The sequence below is a fragment of the Sander lucioperca genome, chromosome 10, assembly GCF_008315115.2.
Source record: "Sander lucioperca isolate FBNREF2018 chromosome 10, SLUC_FBN_1.2, whole genome shotgun sequence".
In the NCBI taxonomy this organism is placed as follows: domain Eukaryota; kingdom Metazoa; phylum Chordata; class Actinopteri; order Perciformes; family Percidae; genus Sander; species Sander lucioperca.
In genome coordinates this window covers 12,869,632-12,884,772 of record NC_050182.1, presented here as the reverse complement: position 1 = coordinate 12,884,772, position 15,141 = coordinate 12,869,632, and the positions used below count along the sequence as shown (strand labels likewise).

The 15,141-nt window shown below is 40.8% G+C and overlaps 1 protein-coding gene across 1 annotated transcript in view; it reads right to left on the bottom strand.

The window, feature by feature from the left end:
* znf385d (zinc finger protein 385D) overlaps positions 1 to 13,019 on the bottom strand; it is a 98,008-nt gene extending 84,989 nt beyond the window's left edge. The window contains exons 1-2 of the mRNA XM_031279405.2: positions 12,733 to 13,019; positions 1,375 to 1,517 (exon numbers count right to left, since the gene is read on the bottom strand). Coding sequence (XP_031135265.1) covers positions 1,375 to 1,517; positions 12,733 to 12,754 — 165 coding nt within the window. The 5' untranslated portion in view covers positions 12,755 to 13,019. The remainder of the gene's footprint in view (positions 1 to 1,374; positions 1,518 to 12,732) is intronic.
* Between the last annotated feature and the right edge of the window lie 2,122 nt (positions 13,020 to 15,141).

Genomic DNA, 15,141 nt, shown 5'->3' with positions numbered 1-15,141 from the left:
GAGCTTTATTCAATGTAAAAACTGCACACAAAACTTTCCTGATAAAGTTCAAGGACGTTTCTGTTAAATAACAACGTAACTTGGTACTAACTGTGGAGAAGTAGGAATGTCATTGAAAGAAAAGCTGAATTAAAACGTAAAGTAAATGTTTGCACGTTCAGCTAATTAAGTGAGAGTTAAAGTGTTGAACACCCTCTCTATAATTTCCCAATAATTAGCACCAAATTTGATCGTACTCCCAGAAAACTTCTTGAAGATTATTAATATTTCAGAAAGTACAGACCAGTAAAATAAAATTATTTGCGCTGCTTTGCAACATTTCTGCAGTTAAACTTTTGCTTCCTGCAAATGTTGTGCACCATCTGCACAACATATTGCAATCTGAGGAGGAGGTGACATCCATTAACACTATTGTATTCCAAACTGACATTAGTGCATCACGGAGCATGTTTTCCAAACATTGATTGCTCTCAGAATTTCTCACAAAAGATGCACTAAAAGGCATTCTTAGCTGTAACTGTGAGAGATTGAGGTTTTTCAAAGAGACATTCGAAGCACCGGCACCGACCGCCCATTTAAAATAAATGTTTTGTCATTTGTTTTGGATAACTAGAATGCCAACTGGCTTTCAACATTTTCTATGTTAAACCATGTCTCTGTGTTGGGAGATTAAAATAAAAACAGATGTCAATGTTAACAAGGAGATGAGTTGTAAGCGGCAGCCAAATTCCTATAGATCCCATAGAGCCTAAAGGCAGAGCTGTCAATAAATCACTAAGATAGAGTTGAGTATGCAAACTGTCTGGAGAGTAAGTGCACTATCAGAATAATCACACCGTTTCCATGAATGCTTCTCTCCTTTGTTGCATTACTAAAAGATAAATGATATGCTTTCAAGAATAGAAATACACTAAAATGATCAGAAACTTCAACACATTGAATAAATGTTTGCATAACAAAACCTACATTTCTCCCAACTCCTCTTAAGTGGAGTGTCAGCACCAGTAAACATTCCTTCACGATTTAAAAGCATAATTTCAATGAGATGTTTCATGGATAACTATGGCATAGAGCATTTTATAAATAAATAAAAGACAGATGCCTGGACTTGACCAAACAAGGTTGAGGAACGTCGGACCTTGCTGCTTCAAAGCTAAAATCTACTATCGTTTGCAGCTCTGAGTCAGTGATCACAGCTTTGAAGAAAGATGTGTGACTAAATATGAACATTTTAGGCATATGTAGAGAAAGATAGAAATAGATGTGTAATCCTAGGCAACAGAATCAGTCATATCTCCTACTCAAAACATCAGAATTACCTCAGTGAAGATCAAACAGCATCTGAAAGCCACACAAGATAAAGATGAGACTCACCGTGTTGAATCCTGGGAAGAGGCTCATCGCTGTGGCCGTATCCAATGGAAAGGGGAGAAACTGCTTCATGCCCAGTGAGGTCTGGATGGCAGGCAGGGTGGGGCGCACCAGGGTGGGCATGAGGCCATTTTGACATGTGTTACCTGTAGGAGGCAGAGCAAAGGCAGCATGTTGAACTGCAGACGGCAACTGGGACAGCTGCCTCACCCTCCATCTCCATCCAAGTGAACCTTCAGTGTGTGTTTGGAAAAGGAAGCAGGAGATTTCTTTATTTAGGCTTAATTGTTTTTTTAATGTTATTTTAGAAGTTATTGTTGTTGTAGTTATGGCTGATACTCGGGCAGGGCCATCACAGGGAAGAAGGAAATTAAACGAAGAATAACTAAAAGCTAAAAGGGAAAGTAAAAGACAACGGGCGATAACGTGAGTCAACTTCTGTAGGGCTATCAACAGATGGAGACAATTAGGGGATTGTAAATGATTCAAACCCAACCCCGAATTGGCCCTCAGGTATGTAATATGTCTATTTCATTCATAAAATAACATTACAATGCGTGATGTGGTTGTACGTCAGTAGCTGATATATATAATTACGTCCCCCTTCCATTTAGCGCGGAGGTTTCCCATTTACTCCGTGTTTGTGTTGGCTTACTATTTTCTTTTCCCTTGTCCCACTGTAACGTTACTTGAACTCACTGTAACTCATGAAATGTGCTATATTAATTATTAAGTTATTATAACATTCGTTGCTACAACAACTTCTTATTGCTTTGGCTCGTAACACAGTGACAGTGATACCTGGTTTATCTCACAAGACTATAGTTACCGTATGCAACACTTGAAATGCAACGATGCTTCTGTAACTTATTCTCTTATTGTAAATGAATGATTTTCTGAATCTGCAAAACATTCATCACAACTATATGACCTCCCCGTAACACTACCAACGGTAATACAGTGGTCAATACAGCACCGTATAGAAAAGAGCTTTACGACAGCAGGTGTGGTAAAAACACTACCGCTTTTGTCCAAAGCAGCCGCTACAATCAACACAAACTGAACGTTACATATAGCCACTTTAAGTATTTAGCCCTTGCGCCAACAAGGCCGCCAAAGCATACATTCCTTTCATTAGTTCCAGTGCTTACAGAGTTCATTGAAATTAATGCCAGGAGTAAAAACAATGTTCTAATCTTCTAGTGGGTTGTAGCTCATCTGATAGCGTGGAAATCCCCAAAATCTGCAATGTGGATGGATGGTTTTAAAGGACCCATGGCATGAAAATTTCACTTTATGAGGTTTTTTAACATTAATATGCGTTCCCCCAGCCTGCCTATGGTCCCCCAGTGGCTAGAAATGGCGATAGATTTAAACCAAGCCCTGGGTATCCTGCTCTACCTTTGAGAAAATAAAAGCTCAGATGGGCCGATCTGGAATCTGCTCCTTATGAGGTCATAAGGAGGAAGGTTACCTCCCCTTTCTCTGCTTTGCCCCACCCAGAGAATTTGGCCCGCCCATGAGAAAGAGAGAGACATCATGGCTTTCAAACGAGCAAAGTGGCAGTTGGTCAAGGCCACACCCCCACCCTACACCTTGACCCCCCCCTCTCTCCTCCTCAATAGCATTTAAAGCTACAGACACAGAAATGGCACATCCTAAAGAAAGCTCATTGTGGGACTGGCTCTAGTGGCTGGAATTCTGCACCAAGGCTGAATTTCGGGAAAGAGACTTCAGATACAGTATTAGGGGACCACTAAGGCCTATATAAAAGAGACTTCAGATACAGTATTAGGGGACCACTAAGGTCTATATAAAAGAGACTTCAGATACAGTATTAGGGGACCACTAAGGTCTATATAAAAGAGACTTCAGATACAGTATTAGGGGACCACTAAGGTCTATATAAAAGAGACTTCAGATACAGTATTAGGGGACCACTAAGGTCTATATAAAAGAGACTTCAGATACAGTATTAGGGGACCACTAAGGTCTATATAAAAGAGACTTCAGATACAGTATTAGGGGACCACTAAGGTCTATATAAAAGAGACTTCAGATACAGTATTAGGGGACCACTAAGGTCTATATAAAAGAGACTTCAGATACAGTATTAGGGGACCACTAAGGCCTATATAAAAGAGACTTCAGATACAGTATTAAGGGATTAGGGGATTAGTATTTAAGGCTTCGACCCTGGAAAATCTTGAATCTCATAATGTTTGGAGGATTTCCATTATTTAAAAGTGACATTTTTCATCACTTTATAATAAGATTATCATTATTTTATCACAACCTCCTCATAACTTCTATCTCACATTATGGGGCTTTCAATCAATTAGATAATGTTTTTGACAAACTAATCTCAACTCAAGGTCCACTTACAAGCTTTTTCTGAGATTTCAAAAGCTCCAAAAAGCAGGTTGAAAGCTTCAATAAAAACTATTTAGTGGACCTTGAGTTGAGATTAGTTTGTCACACACACACTGGTCCCGAGGTCAAGAATGAGCTTCCATGTTCAAATAAATAAATAAGTTAAAAGTATTCCTTTGCAATTTTTGTATCATTTGATCACAAAATTGTCATTATTTCATTTCAGTCAGACAGCTCATGTTTGAAATGTTTATTATAACAGCAGAACATTGTGTTTAGTGGCCAGACTCCGAGCTCATCACTCATCGCAGTGCGGGTTTACATGAGATATTGGAGAGTGATGATAAAGTAGCTTCCCCCTGGCCGGAGTCTGCAGGTAAATGCTGGGGTGGTGGTGGGGCTAACAGCAGGCAGCAATACAGGTGCAGGGTGGCAGCAGCATTGACAAGGCAGAGATGGGGAAATTGTGCAGCTTAAATAGACATATTGAGAGGGTATGTTTGGTAAATGATGCAGGGAGTGAGGAATGTCACGTGTGTGTACACAGTGCAGCTCGAGTTGACTGCCTGAACTAGCTCGCAGTTGTCGCCCCATTTAATGCATTTTCATGTTTAATTACAAAGTCTCAATAACTTCATTCTCTATCTTCAATTTTGGGGGATTTCCATGCTTTCACACTAAATTTCCAATGTTTGTGACAAAGTAACAACTCAAGGTCCACTTGTAAGCTTTTTCAGAGCTTTTTAATCTCATTTTAGGTGACGAGAAGCCGTGAGATATTGATCCGAGTTCAGGAATGAACTTTCAGAAAAACTAAAACTAAACTCCAGTGTTGGGTGAAAAAAAACATTGAACCACACCTTTCAGACATTTTCATTCTTTCATTAAACATTTTTTTTATCACATTGTTCATCAAATTTAGCTTAAAGTGCTCATATTATGCTTTTTGGTTTTTTCCCTTTCCTTTATTGTGTTATATATTTTTTTGTGCACGTTATAGGTTTACAAAGTGAAAAAGCCCAAAGTCCACCGCAAAGGGAGTTGCCATCTTCCAGAGAAAACACTGTTCACAAACCGCTCCAAACAGCTCTATTGTAGTCCAGCCTTTACTTCCGTGACAAACGTGCGTCACTTTGTAACACACGTTATAATGCTGCTTGCCTAGCTGCTAGCGTGGCACGCCCTCATACTCTGCAACTGACAAGCTAGCAGTACTTACTTAGCTACTGCTCATGTGCGACTCCCAACAAAGATGGAACAGAAGTGAGATGTCTCACTCTGTAGCTAAAACTGAGAGCTCAACACACAGGGTGAAAAGAGGAGCTGCAGCAATGTGCAGTACAATACAATATATGGTGTTTTTTGAAAATTAAACCACCCTATTCTGGTACAACCTCTAAATACGATTATGAACCTGAAAATGAGCATAATATAAGCACTTTAATATCTCCAGTTTTCATTATCAATGCAACATGTACCAGGTATATTAAGACTCTGATAACGGCAGGGTCCATTCTTCACGATGAGTACTTTTACTCTTGATGCATACGTACACACTAATGTGTGCTTATTCACTCTATTTACTCATACTAATATGTTTTGATTGAAAAAACTATTACTTGTTATTGAACATTTGTACATTCTGAGGATGCCACTTGTAGACAAGTATTTCAACACTTCAATCACCATCACGGTTAAGAGAATGGTCTCCATGACAGTGAATTGGCTCAGTGATAAATTGGCTGCAGACTCTGAATTCAGTTTCTTCTTCCAATCACAATCAGACCTAAATAAAGAAATAAGTTGTACACCAGATGACCACTGCGTGATGCTGCGATGATGTTTAGCTCTCCGAAACAGATGTTCTTATTCTGAAATTGTCCCCACAAATAGCTGCTGTGGAATGACTGCAACAGGCACATGCGATGAGTCAATGGCAAGAGAGGCCTGGCCCACACATCTCTAGGAAAAACAAAAGTAAATACTTCACTTTTATTGTCATGTGAGAGCACCACGCCAGCGTAGCGCTTTAGAAACCACCAATTGGAAACAGCACAGGGCTGATTTCAACACTACAGGATCAAAACATCAAAAAAATTAAAAGCAGGGAAAACGGTCACAGCCCTCCAAAACATTAGGAATTAAAGAAGCCATTTCGCAAAGCTGTAATGAGAACCAGAGGGATGATTTCTTTTTATCGCTGCACATTTAACAGCAGTGGAACTCTGGGCCAGCATGGCTCTAAAGCGCTGGCAGATACAGTATCAAACCGCCCTCTAGAGACAAATAAAAACAAGGTTTGCCACGTTTCGGTCCCCAGGCAGTGGTAAGGGGTAAATAAAAAGCAAAAGTCATAAAGACGAGAAGAGAAAACCACAGACTGTCCCCCCTTCTCTCACTCTGTCTTTTCCCTCCAGTCGCCGGAGCGCTGCCATCTGTTGGAAAAAGAACACATGCCGCCTCTCATGTGGAGGCACGTCTTTGTCCCAACTTTAGCAAAGCATGTCCTTCTGCAGGGATCATCCAACCATGCTATCGCTCGACATGCCGGGCCTGACGTCAGCCCGCAGGCACGCCTCACCTAGCACCCAGCCAAATCCACCACTCACAGCTCCGACAGTCAAAACAGGCCGTTCAAACACACCAGGGCTGATGTGTGAGATTACTCTGCAGCAAAGATGAAGAGTGACAAACTGAAATGTGAATTTGTTTGATAGGGTTGTGTTTGGTTTGCTCAGTGACAGGAGATGAAATCTGACGTGTCAGCACGGCTGAAGCCTGTGAGTTTATTTACTCTGTTACATCACACAGAAGTGATTAGTTTAATAATAAAGTCTTTTTTACTGGGGGGTGGTGAGAAGTATTCAGATCCTTTACTTAAGTCAAAATAGCAATACAATAATCTAAAAACATTCCATTACAGGTATAAGTCCTGCATTAAAAATTGTACTTCTGTAAAAGGACACAGGTACGTACTTATATGTTCCATTATTGGAACTACTACTATTGTGTTCATAACTACTTTTCGTATTGTGGGTAGTTTAATCTACAACAATGCATCACATTTTATTAAAGAATCTACAGCTAGGAACAGATACGTTTCTTCCAGCTGCTACACAGTCTGCGTAAAGGCTCGCAGTTCACTCGGGCTATGAGCATGTAAACTAAGGTGTATTTTTACGCTTTTCTTTCATTTTACGTTTGTAACTACAGTGATTGTGTGTTGGGCTCTGAGTGCTGCCAAAACATGAGTGACCTACACTCATTACTGTGCCTGAACGCATCATGTGTAGACACACATGGAGAACTGACCTAGCTGAATGCTAATCGGCCTCTTTTTCGGGAGACATTTTGACTTGCCACAGTAGGAAAAGCACTGGTGTAAATAATTAAATGAATGATGGCTAAATCCATTTAGCAGCTTTGATTTCAGGTTCCTGGTATCGAGCATGATGGCTCACTCTCCCTTGAACACTTGAACACTATTAAACAGAGCCATCGTTAGTGTTATTAGCAACATCTGTGCTTTTCCTACCATGACAAGTCAAAATTGTCTTCTGTGAAAAAGGCCTGTTAGCATTCAGCAGCTTCAGTGCTCTGCTGTGAGAAAGGCATATTAGCACTAAACACACTGTACAGCTAAGGCTGATGGGAATGTGATTAGTTTTGCAGGTATTTGGTCATTAACCACAGTATTAAACACATTAAAATGTTGATTTTTGCCATTTTTGTACAGCATAGAAAAGGGGGGGGCAAATCATATTTCAGGGGGGGGTGGTGCCACCCTGTGCCCCCCTTCTAGCCCCGCCCCTGCTCCCTCTCACCTTTCCTGTCTTCAGCTGTCCTGTCAAATAAAGGTCATGAAAAAAGCCCCAAAAAATTATCTTAAAAAAAAATAAATAAATAAAGGCCTGACTTTTAACAACTTGTTGTTTTACGTTTTTACCTGCAGGCATCACTTTTGTGCACCAAAGAAACCAAAGACAGACCAACATTCATGCCGCTAGCATGACTTAAAATCCAAATTTGTGAAGGAACTAGTAACTACAGCTGTCAATCTAGTATAGTGGAGTAAAAAGTATTCAAAAGGAGTGAAGCAGAAGTATACTGTAGTTGTGTAGAAAAGTAAAGGAAAAGGAAAGTTGGAGTGTTGGAGTTAATTAACTTACTTTCCCTCACCAGACACATTATCTAATGTTAACCTCTTCTAACCTCACATACCTTCCTAAACCTCACCCTGTTTAACCCTAGTGTTGTCCTCGGGTCATATTTGACCCGTTTTCAAAGTTTTTTATATCAGAAATATGGGTTTCTTTCAACCAAATTGCCCCAAAATAACATTGATGGTTCCCTACAATGTTCTCCAGGTAAAATTTATGAATTTTATAGCATTTGAAAAAAAATTTTTTAAATGGTTTCAAAACAGTATCCTGACTAAACTTTGACATATACCCGTCCGTGATCCACTCAAAATGTATTATTAAAACAACACAAGTTGGTGTTAGTGGTGCATATAAGTGACCAAATCGTTTTTAAAAAAGCGTCAAAAGCATCAGCAAAAAAAACGTTCCTTGGAAGGACAACAAGTTCATGGTCGACGGAAAGAAAACACAAGGGTTAAGGTACAGTATAATAAGGCAAACAAATTTTCTTTTGTCTCCAGTTGTGAAATGCAATGTGTAAAAATCGCAGTCCAGCGAACATGCCCAAACATAAAGGCACATTCCACCCTGCAGCAGCAGATAGTGTTTCAACTCTCTTAAGCCTGATCATCTGTCACCACCAGCAAAGATGCAAAACATAAGGCAGTGCAGGAAAACGATCCCCGGCTGCTAATCTGAGCTATAACCCCGACCTCCGAGCGCCACACTGACTTTAAGATGCTCCGGCACTAAGACAGAAAAAGCCTGTTACAACAGGCTCTGGCAGAGAAGCTGGCATCCATAATTATCACTTTGTTAGAAGTGTCAATATTTGACTTCAAGAATGTTAATATTTGAGTTCTGTGGACGGCTTCTAAATTTGACTAGCAGAGTCCATGGCCCAGGTGGGCTAAAGTCTCTCCAGCAGAGACTGCCATCTACTTTGCATGGAGAGTCGCTCAGGAGAGTCACTCCACACTAAAAGGTCAGCAGGTGACAGTCATTAAAATAACTCCAAGAAGTCTCTTTGAGCAGCCTGGGAGTCAGGCAGCATACAACGGTGGGAAACAGATTTCACAGTTTTGTCTTCAGCCCGGTCTTTGTTTGCTTTTCTGTCAGAAGCATTTATTGGGATGATCCGACCAAAGTAATCGAAACAAATCAAAGCCAAACAAATAGAATAGAATTTGAATGAAAAGCCTGGTTATATACTGTATGTCAGTGATGTCCCCCCCCCCCACCTCTGTACAATCTCCCCCAGCACTGTGTGTGTTTACATAGTGTAGACTTCTCACTATTAGCTTCTCATGCAGCCACTTGCAGCGAGTGCGTGATGGTTTAATGTGAGATTTGAGGTTGTAAATATGTTGGTATATGTAAAACTTTAGCCACAGATGTTGTGTTTTAGGCCAAACAGAAAATTGCAGTGAGTGGTTACTTTCTGTCTGCACCTCTGGAACAACAAACCTGAAACCAATAAACACCAGATATTCAAATAAAATATAAAAAGAATGTGATTATGGCCTGGTTTCACTGCAAGTTGGCCTCAGAAAGAATCAGCTGATAGGGTGTCTATTCACCACACATCCCCTCTCCTCTGCGTTTTGTATTTTAATATGTTAGAATACTTGATTTGCTGCATGACAATTTAATGGCATGAATTCATTTCAGAATATGCAACATATAAGCACATTACTGAAATAATGAAGTCTAAAGGATTGAGACAGGCAGGATGTTTTACAGCTCACAACTTCACTGTTTTCACACTCACTGCTGTCATGTGCGTAATTTCCAGATGCAGCAGACAGCTGTTTTCAGAAAAAAAGCTCTAAAACCCATTATATGCCACCTGCTCCGCACCAAATGTCAAAGTTGAAGGGAATGAATAATAAAGTGTGAAGTGAATTGCACTGCATTCATCACGTCACCAGAGACTGCAATGACTCCACATGAATGCTAACGTTGCTCCATGTCCGCTGGATGTGTAAACAGTTTGCTAACACATTATCCATTTCAAATTTATAAGGCCATAATATATTAAACTTGTGTGTTTTCTAGCTTCTTTCAGAGTGGCCAAACAAAACTAATGAATACAGATTTGAAGCCCTTATCATGTTGTATATGAAGCTTTGGGGGGTGCATATTCCTAAACTTGATTTAATTAAATTACCACAAACCAGTTGACACACACTGAACCTGGGGCATTTGGAGATGTTTTTTTGCCTGCTTTGCCCATTAGTGTAATGATGTAGAACTGAGATGAGATCTGACTTCTGGAAATATTTGAAATAGATCAGAATTGATGAAAGTTTTTACCCACTGGCCTTTGTTTATCCATTCTCTTTGAGGCTGTTTTTAATGATGCAGCACATACAGTATAAGAGACATTAAGAGCAGCTCCGTGGACAGGACGTGTATGGCTACTGTATCATGGCGTGTTTTAGACTCTGGCTGTCCTCTGCATTGCCCTTCCTGAAAGATTCACTTATCTGGGCTGAAGCGTTTTTTACTCCTGCGGCAGTATGTCGAGAGAGGGGGGAGAGTAAAATGATGGCTGGAGGACGCCGACTGGCATTAATAATGAATCATCTTATGCCGCTCTCCTCCACCGTCCGCCTCCTGTTAGTGTCCTGGACCTCCGATAAGATCTGTCCAGAGAGTCTACACCGCCGGAGAGCCTCAAAATTAAAAGCTTGCTCTTGCACAACCTTCCTTTTCTCTTAGCAAACATAAATCCAATTATTAGATAAATCTGAATTTCACTGAAAGTCATCTGTATGCTGATGACGCCCCAGATGTGATTAACACCTCTGTGTTTTCATGGAGTGTGCTGATCGTATTCAGCGGCCTTTAACATGCTCTTAGATCAGTACTTCCCTTCAAGCGGGGAGGATAAAATCATTTCACCCCAATTAAATTGAACAAAGTGAGCACAAAGGATAAATTTAAAGCATTCCTTTTTTTTCTTTTTTTTTTTAAAGCTACACTTTCACTGATTTTCCAATTAACCTTTACAAGATAATCTCTGTATTCTTATGATATAGTCTCACCAGCGTGTGGCATACAGCATGCATTTGGCTTCGAGCTACATAACTTCATCCCCTTCAGATTAACATACTGTAGCTCTTGCTGCTGTCATGTGTGTAGCTCGCTAATAAACACAGCTGTTTCTGAATCGGATCCAACAATCACTTTCCATGCACTCTGTAATCTGAGGTTAACCAAAAAGACGTTTACGTGCTGCTGAACGCCAACCTCCGGGCCTTTGACTCAACAACCATAATAGCTTGTATGATTGCAGCACACGCTCAGGACTTATTAGCCTGCTTTGTTGCAGTTCTTTTACTGCCTGCTTTGGATCTATATGGACAGCTTTTAAAGAAAGCGGGACGTTTCCTTCGATCTGTTTATTCTTTTCCATTTTGGTGTCTTGTTTCAAAGATGTCAAGAGTCTCATAATGTATCACCTGATATTTATCACAAAACATGTTCTGGTTAAATAGCAGCATTGCATTGCTGCTGAACAAGCCATTCATCTTTTAAGAGATAGCATCTTTTTTTTCTCTTTGCCGTGTAGTTGTGCACTCAGAATTCATAAATGTTAAAATGATGCACATCCTGTATACGCAAACAGTGACCTTTCCTGCTCTTGCTGTTTTGTTTTACACAGAGCGCTGGAGATAAGATGGTATTTTGTCTGACACAAAAAGTAGACAAACAGGCGTCGCCAACAACAGAACCACCTGCCTGAGAAGTTCTGTCTCCACTTTCACTTAACCCATCCATCCAACCTGCATCACCTCTATGCTTTCCCGAACCTGCACACCTGACCGACATCAGCGGTGGATCTCAGAGAGCCAAAGCTGTCTTTGCACCTGACAGCTTATTCATTTATAAGCTCCCAGCACTCTTCCACCGCTCCTCTGTGTATGGCATAACAAGAGAAAATCCTTCTCGCTCTTACAAGCCACGGTCTGTAACTTCAGATGGCTTTAATCCTCAGAATTAAAAAAAGAGTCTTTCATTTAACAAATCACCCCCTCTGAATTCAAGATCCCTGTGTTATTATTCCTCTTATGTGACTGTAAGCCAGCCATGAGAAGAGCACTTGACGAGGAGCCACTCGCGGATTAAGTCTTCCTAAGCCTCCTCCGGTCTCCTCCATAAAAACTAGTGGAAGGGGCCTTCCTTCGATTTCTCTAAATATCCCACACAGAATATAAAGTGGCTCTCGACGCGTGCATCTCCAATCTTACTTGGATTTCTACGTACAGTCAGCTAGTCAAACAGCCAGAATGAAATCCAAAGCTTGTATTCTCAGCAGCCCAACCACCTGGGATTTAGTCCAATAAACCAGAACATGTGCATGAGGAAGGGGCATACCTGGTGAGCAGGTTCATTCAACAGTTTTAGGAACCCTCAGTCTGCAACTTTACTCTCTTTATTTTACCTTTTTATTTTCTGTTGTAACAGCAAATGACTCTCCTATCCATCTTTTTTAGTTTCCAGAACAAGTACCAGGCAGGCTGGAACCCATTTACAGTACATTTAGGAGAGGGGAAACGTGCACTTATACTCTGCATTTGACTGTGATAAAGCACACGCAGTGAACACAGACACACAGACACACAAACACACACATACACACACACACTCACACAGAAAACACACAACCCAGGTCTCCTAGGTGTGTAACCTCACACTCGTTTTTTTTTTCATGGAAAACAGCGCTTCTTCTGTTCATGCTTTTAGTATCCGGAACAAGTAAGAAGACAACATTTAGATGAAAGAATCTGACATACAAGGATGGAATTATACATGTAAGCGCATATAAATACAAACTCACCAAAAAACATGCTGCTCTCCATAGCTCCTCAAGCTCAGGGGTCTGCTATATTTCCTCTCTGGTGCCCTGCCAGTGTGTGTGTGTCCATGGACAGCAGCCTGGGCATGTCTCATACACTCCTCAGGGGTGTGTGTGTGTCTGTCTGTGCATGTGTGTTCAATCCAACTGCAGCGTCAATGGCCAGACCGCATGCTGCACTCTTTACGCCGCTGCTGTCTGTGGACCTCCGTATCTGCCTCTCTCTCTCTCTCTCTCTCTCTCTCTCTCTCTCTCTCTCTCTCTCTCTCTCTCTCTCTCTCTCTCTCTCTCTCTCTCTCTCTCTCTCTCAGCGTACTGGTCCTCCCTTGATTGTCTCGTCCCCTCCTCTTTAGCTCCCCCTCCTCATCTGTCTTCCTCCTCCTCCTCCTCCTCCTCCTCCTCCTCCTCCTCCCTTCTGGCCCCTCCACACACTGGATCCCTTCGCCTCTTGCTTTTCTCTCTCCGGGGTGTCTATCTACATTTTCCAGCAACAGCCTCTTCTCCACAAATGCCTCTCTCTCTCTCTCTCTCTCTCTCTCTCTCTCTCTCTCTCTCTCTCTCTCTCTCTCTCTCTCTAGGTGTCTCATCTTTGTTTTATGTGTCAACGAAGCTTGCTTTCCACCGCTTTCTCTCCCTCGTTTGATCTTATTCCCCTTTCCCTGCTTCCATCTCGAGCTTGCTTCTTTTTCTTTTTTCTATATTCCGACTGTTGCCTCGCTCTCCCCTGGTTCTTTTTCTTTCTTCCTTATCTCTCTCTCTCTCTCTCTCTCTCTCTCTCTTTGTGTTTCCTACTCAGTAAATATCTTTGCAGTGTGGTTTTCTCCCTCTCCCTGCCCTACCTCACTTACTCTGTTTGTCTCTTATTGTTTTCTCCCTTTCACTCAGCATGTTTACATGCATACACACACACAAAAAAACGGTTGCTGGGAGAAAACATCACCCGGCTCTGCACTTCCCCTCAGCATTTTAGCTACTTTCAGATTGTTGTTTTTTCACACATACACACCCACACACACACACACACACACACACACACACACACACACACACTCAATCCTGTTGAGACCCTTGGGATTGTTTGAACTCCTGTTATCAATGCTTCGTAAACACAACACATCTGTACGGAAACACAGGTGCAAAAATGTGCAAAACGCATATACACACACACACACACACACACACACACACACACACACACATATGCACCCACTTTTACAAAAACATACAAATAGCCACACGTAAATGTACACAGTCACATTCACACATGCAATGCAAGGAAAATATGGATTATAAGAAAATAGATTTTTTTTTTATTACATAGGCCTATCATTTATAAATATATGATTGTAATAAAAAAGTCAGTTTTGGCGATGATTCGTAGCAGCAAGATGAAAAAGGAAATTCATTTCCAGTTACATATCTTTGTTTAGTTGATAGACAAACAGAGGTGCAGACCTTCTTTACCGTGATATGTTTTTTATAGCAGCATAAAAGGAGTATTTTAGGTGATGAGAAATGTCTTCTAAGAGCTGTAAGTGTCGCTAAACAGCATGCCAATTTTATACATACAATACAATTTTTTACAACCTCTCTATACAATACAAGGCCATTTTTAATTTGGCCTTGTATTTATCTTGTGGCTTATATTGTGACTCAAATGTAATCCTCAATGCAAAATGGTGATTACATAACAGGCACAAAACTGAGAGCTGACATGTCATCATTGCTTCCCACCTGATATGATGTTTACTGTGTGTAATTGTAAAGAATTCATCTGTCTGCTTTGTCCACACAAACTGTGGGCAGCCGTTCGTGTTATTCTTTTTTTTTTTTTTTAAGATTATTTTTCGGGGCACAACGTTACTGTTTTGGTTCACTCTCACCGTTCTCATCCACCTCATTGTCAGCCGCAACAGCCAGTTTATTTCAACGAAAACCAGGGATCAAAATTAGCACCATTTACCAGCCAAATGCTGGTAAAATATGCAAGTGGCTGGTAGATTTGCTTCAGTCACCAGCCAAAAAAACAATGGTAATCTATTAAAGTGGCTGGTCAAATTTGAACATTCACTAGCCATTTGGCTGGTGGACGAAAAAGTTAATTTTGAACCCTGACGAAAACCCTCTAAAAGAACAATTGTACACTACCTACTCAGCACCAAACGGCAGACAGACAATGTTAGCACCTTGCTGCTGAACATAGTGGAGCATTTAGCAGCTAAAGAGCCATATACAGTATTTTCCTCAGGAGTTGATGGAGACCAAAAACAGAGCTAAAATGAGAGTGAAAGTCAGATTTACATTTGTCAGATGGCAAGAAACAACTCCATGCTATAACTATGAATGCTATTTTTGCTTCGTAAGTAAATGTATTAAAGTGTGTTCCATTTA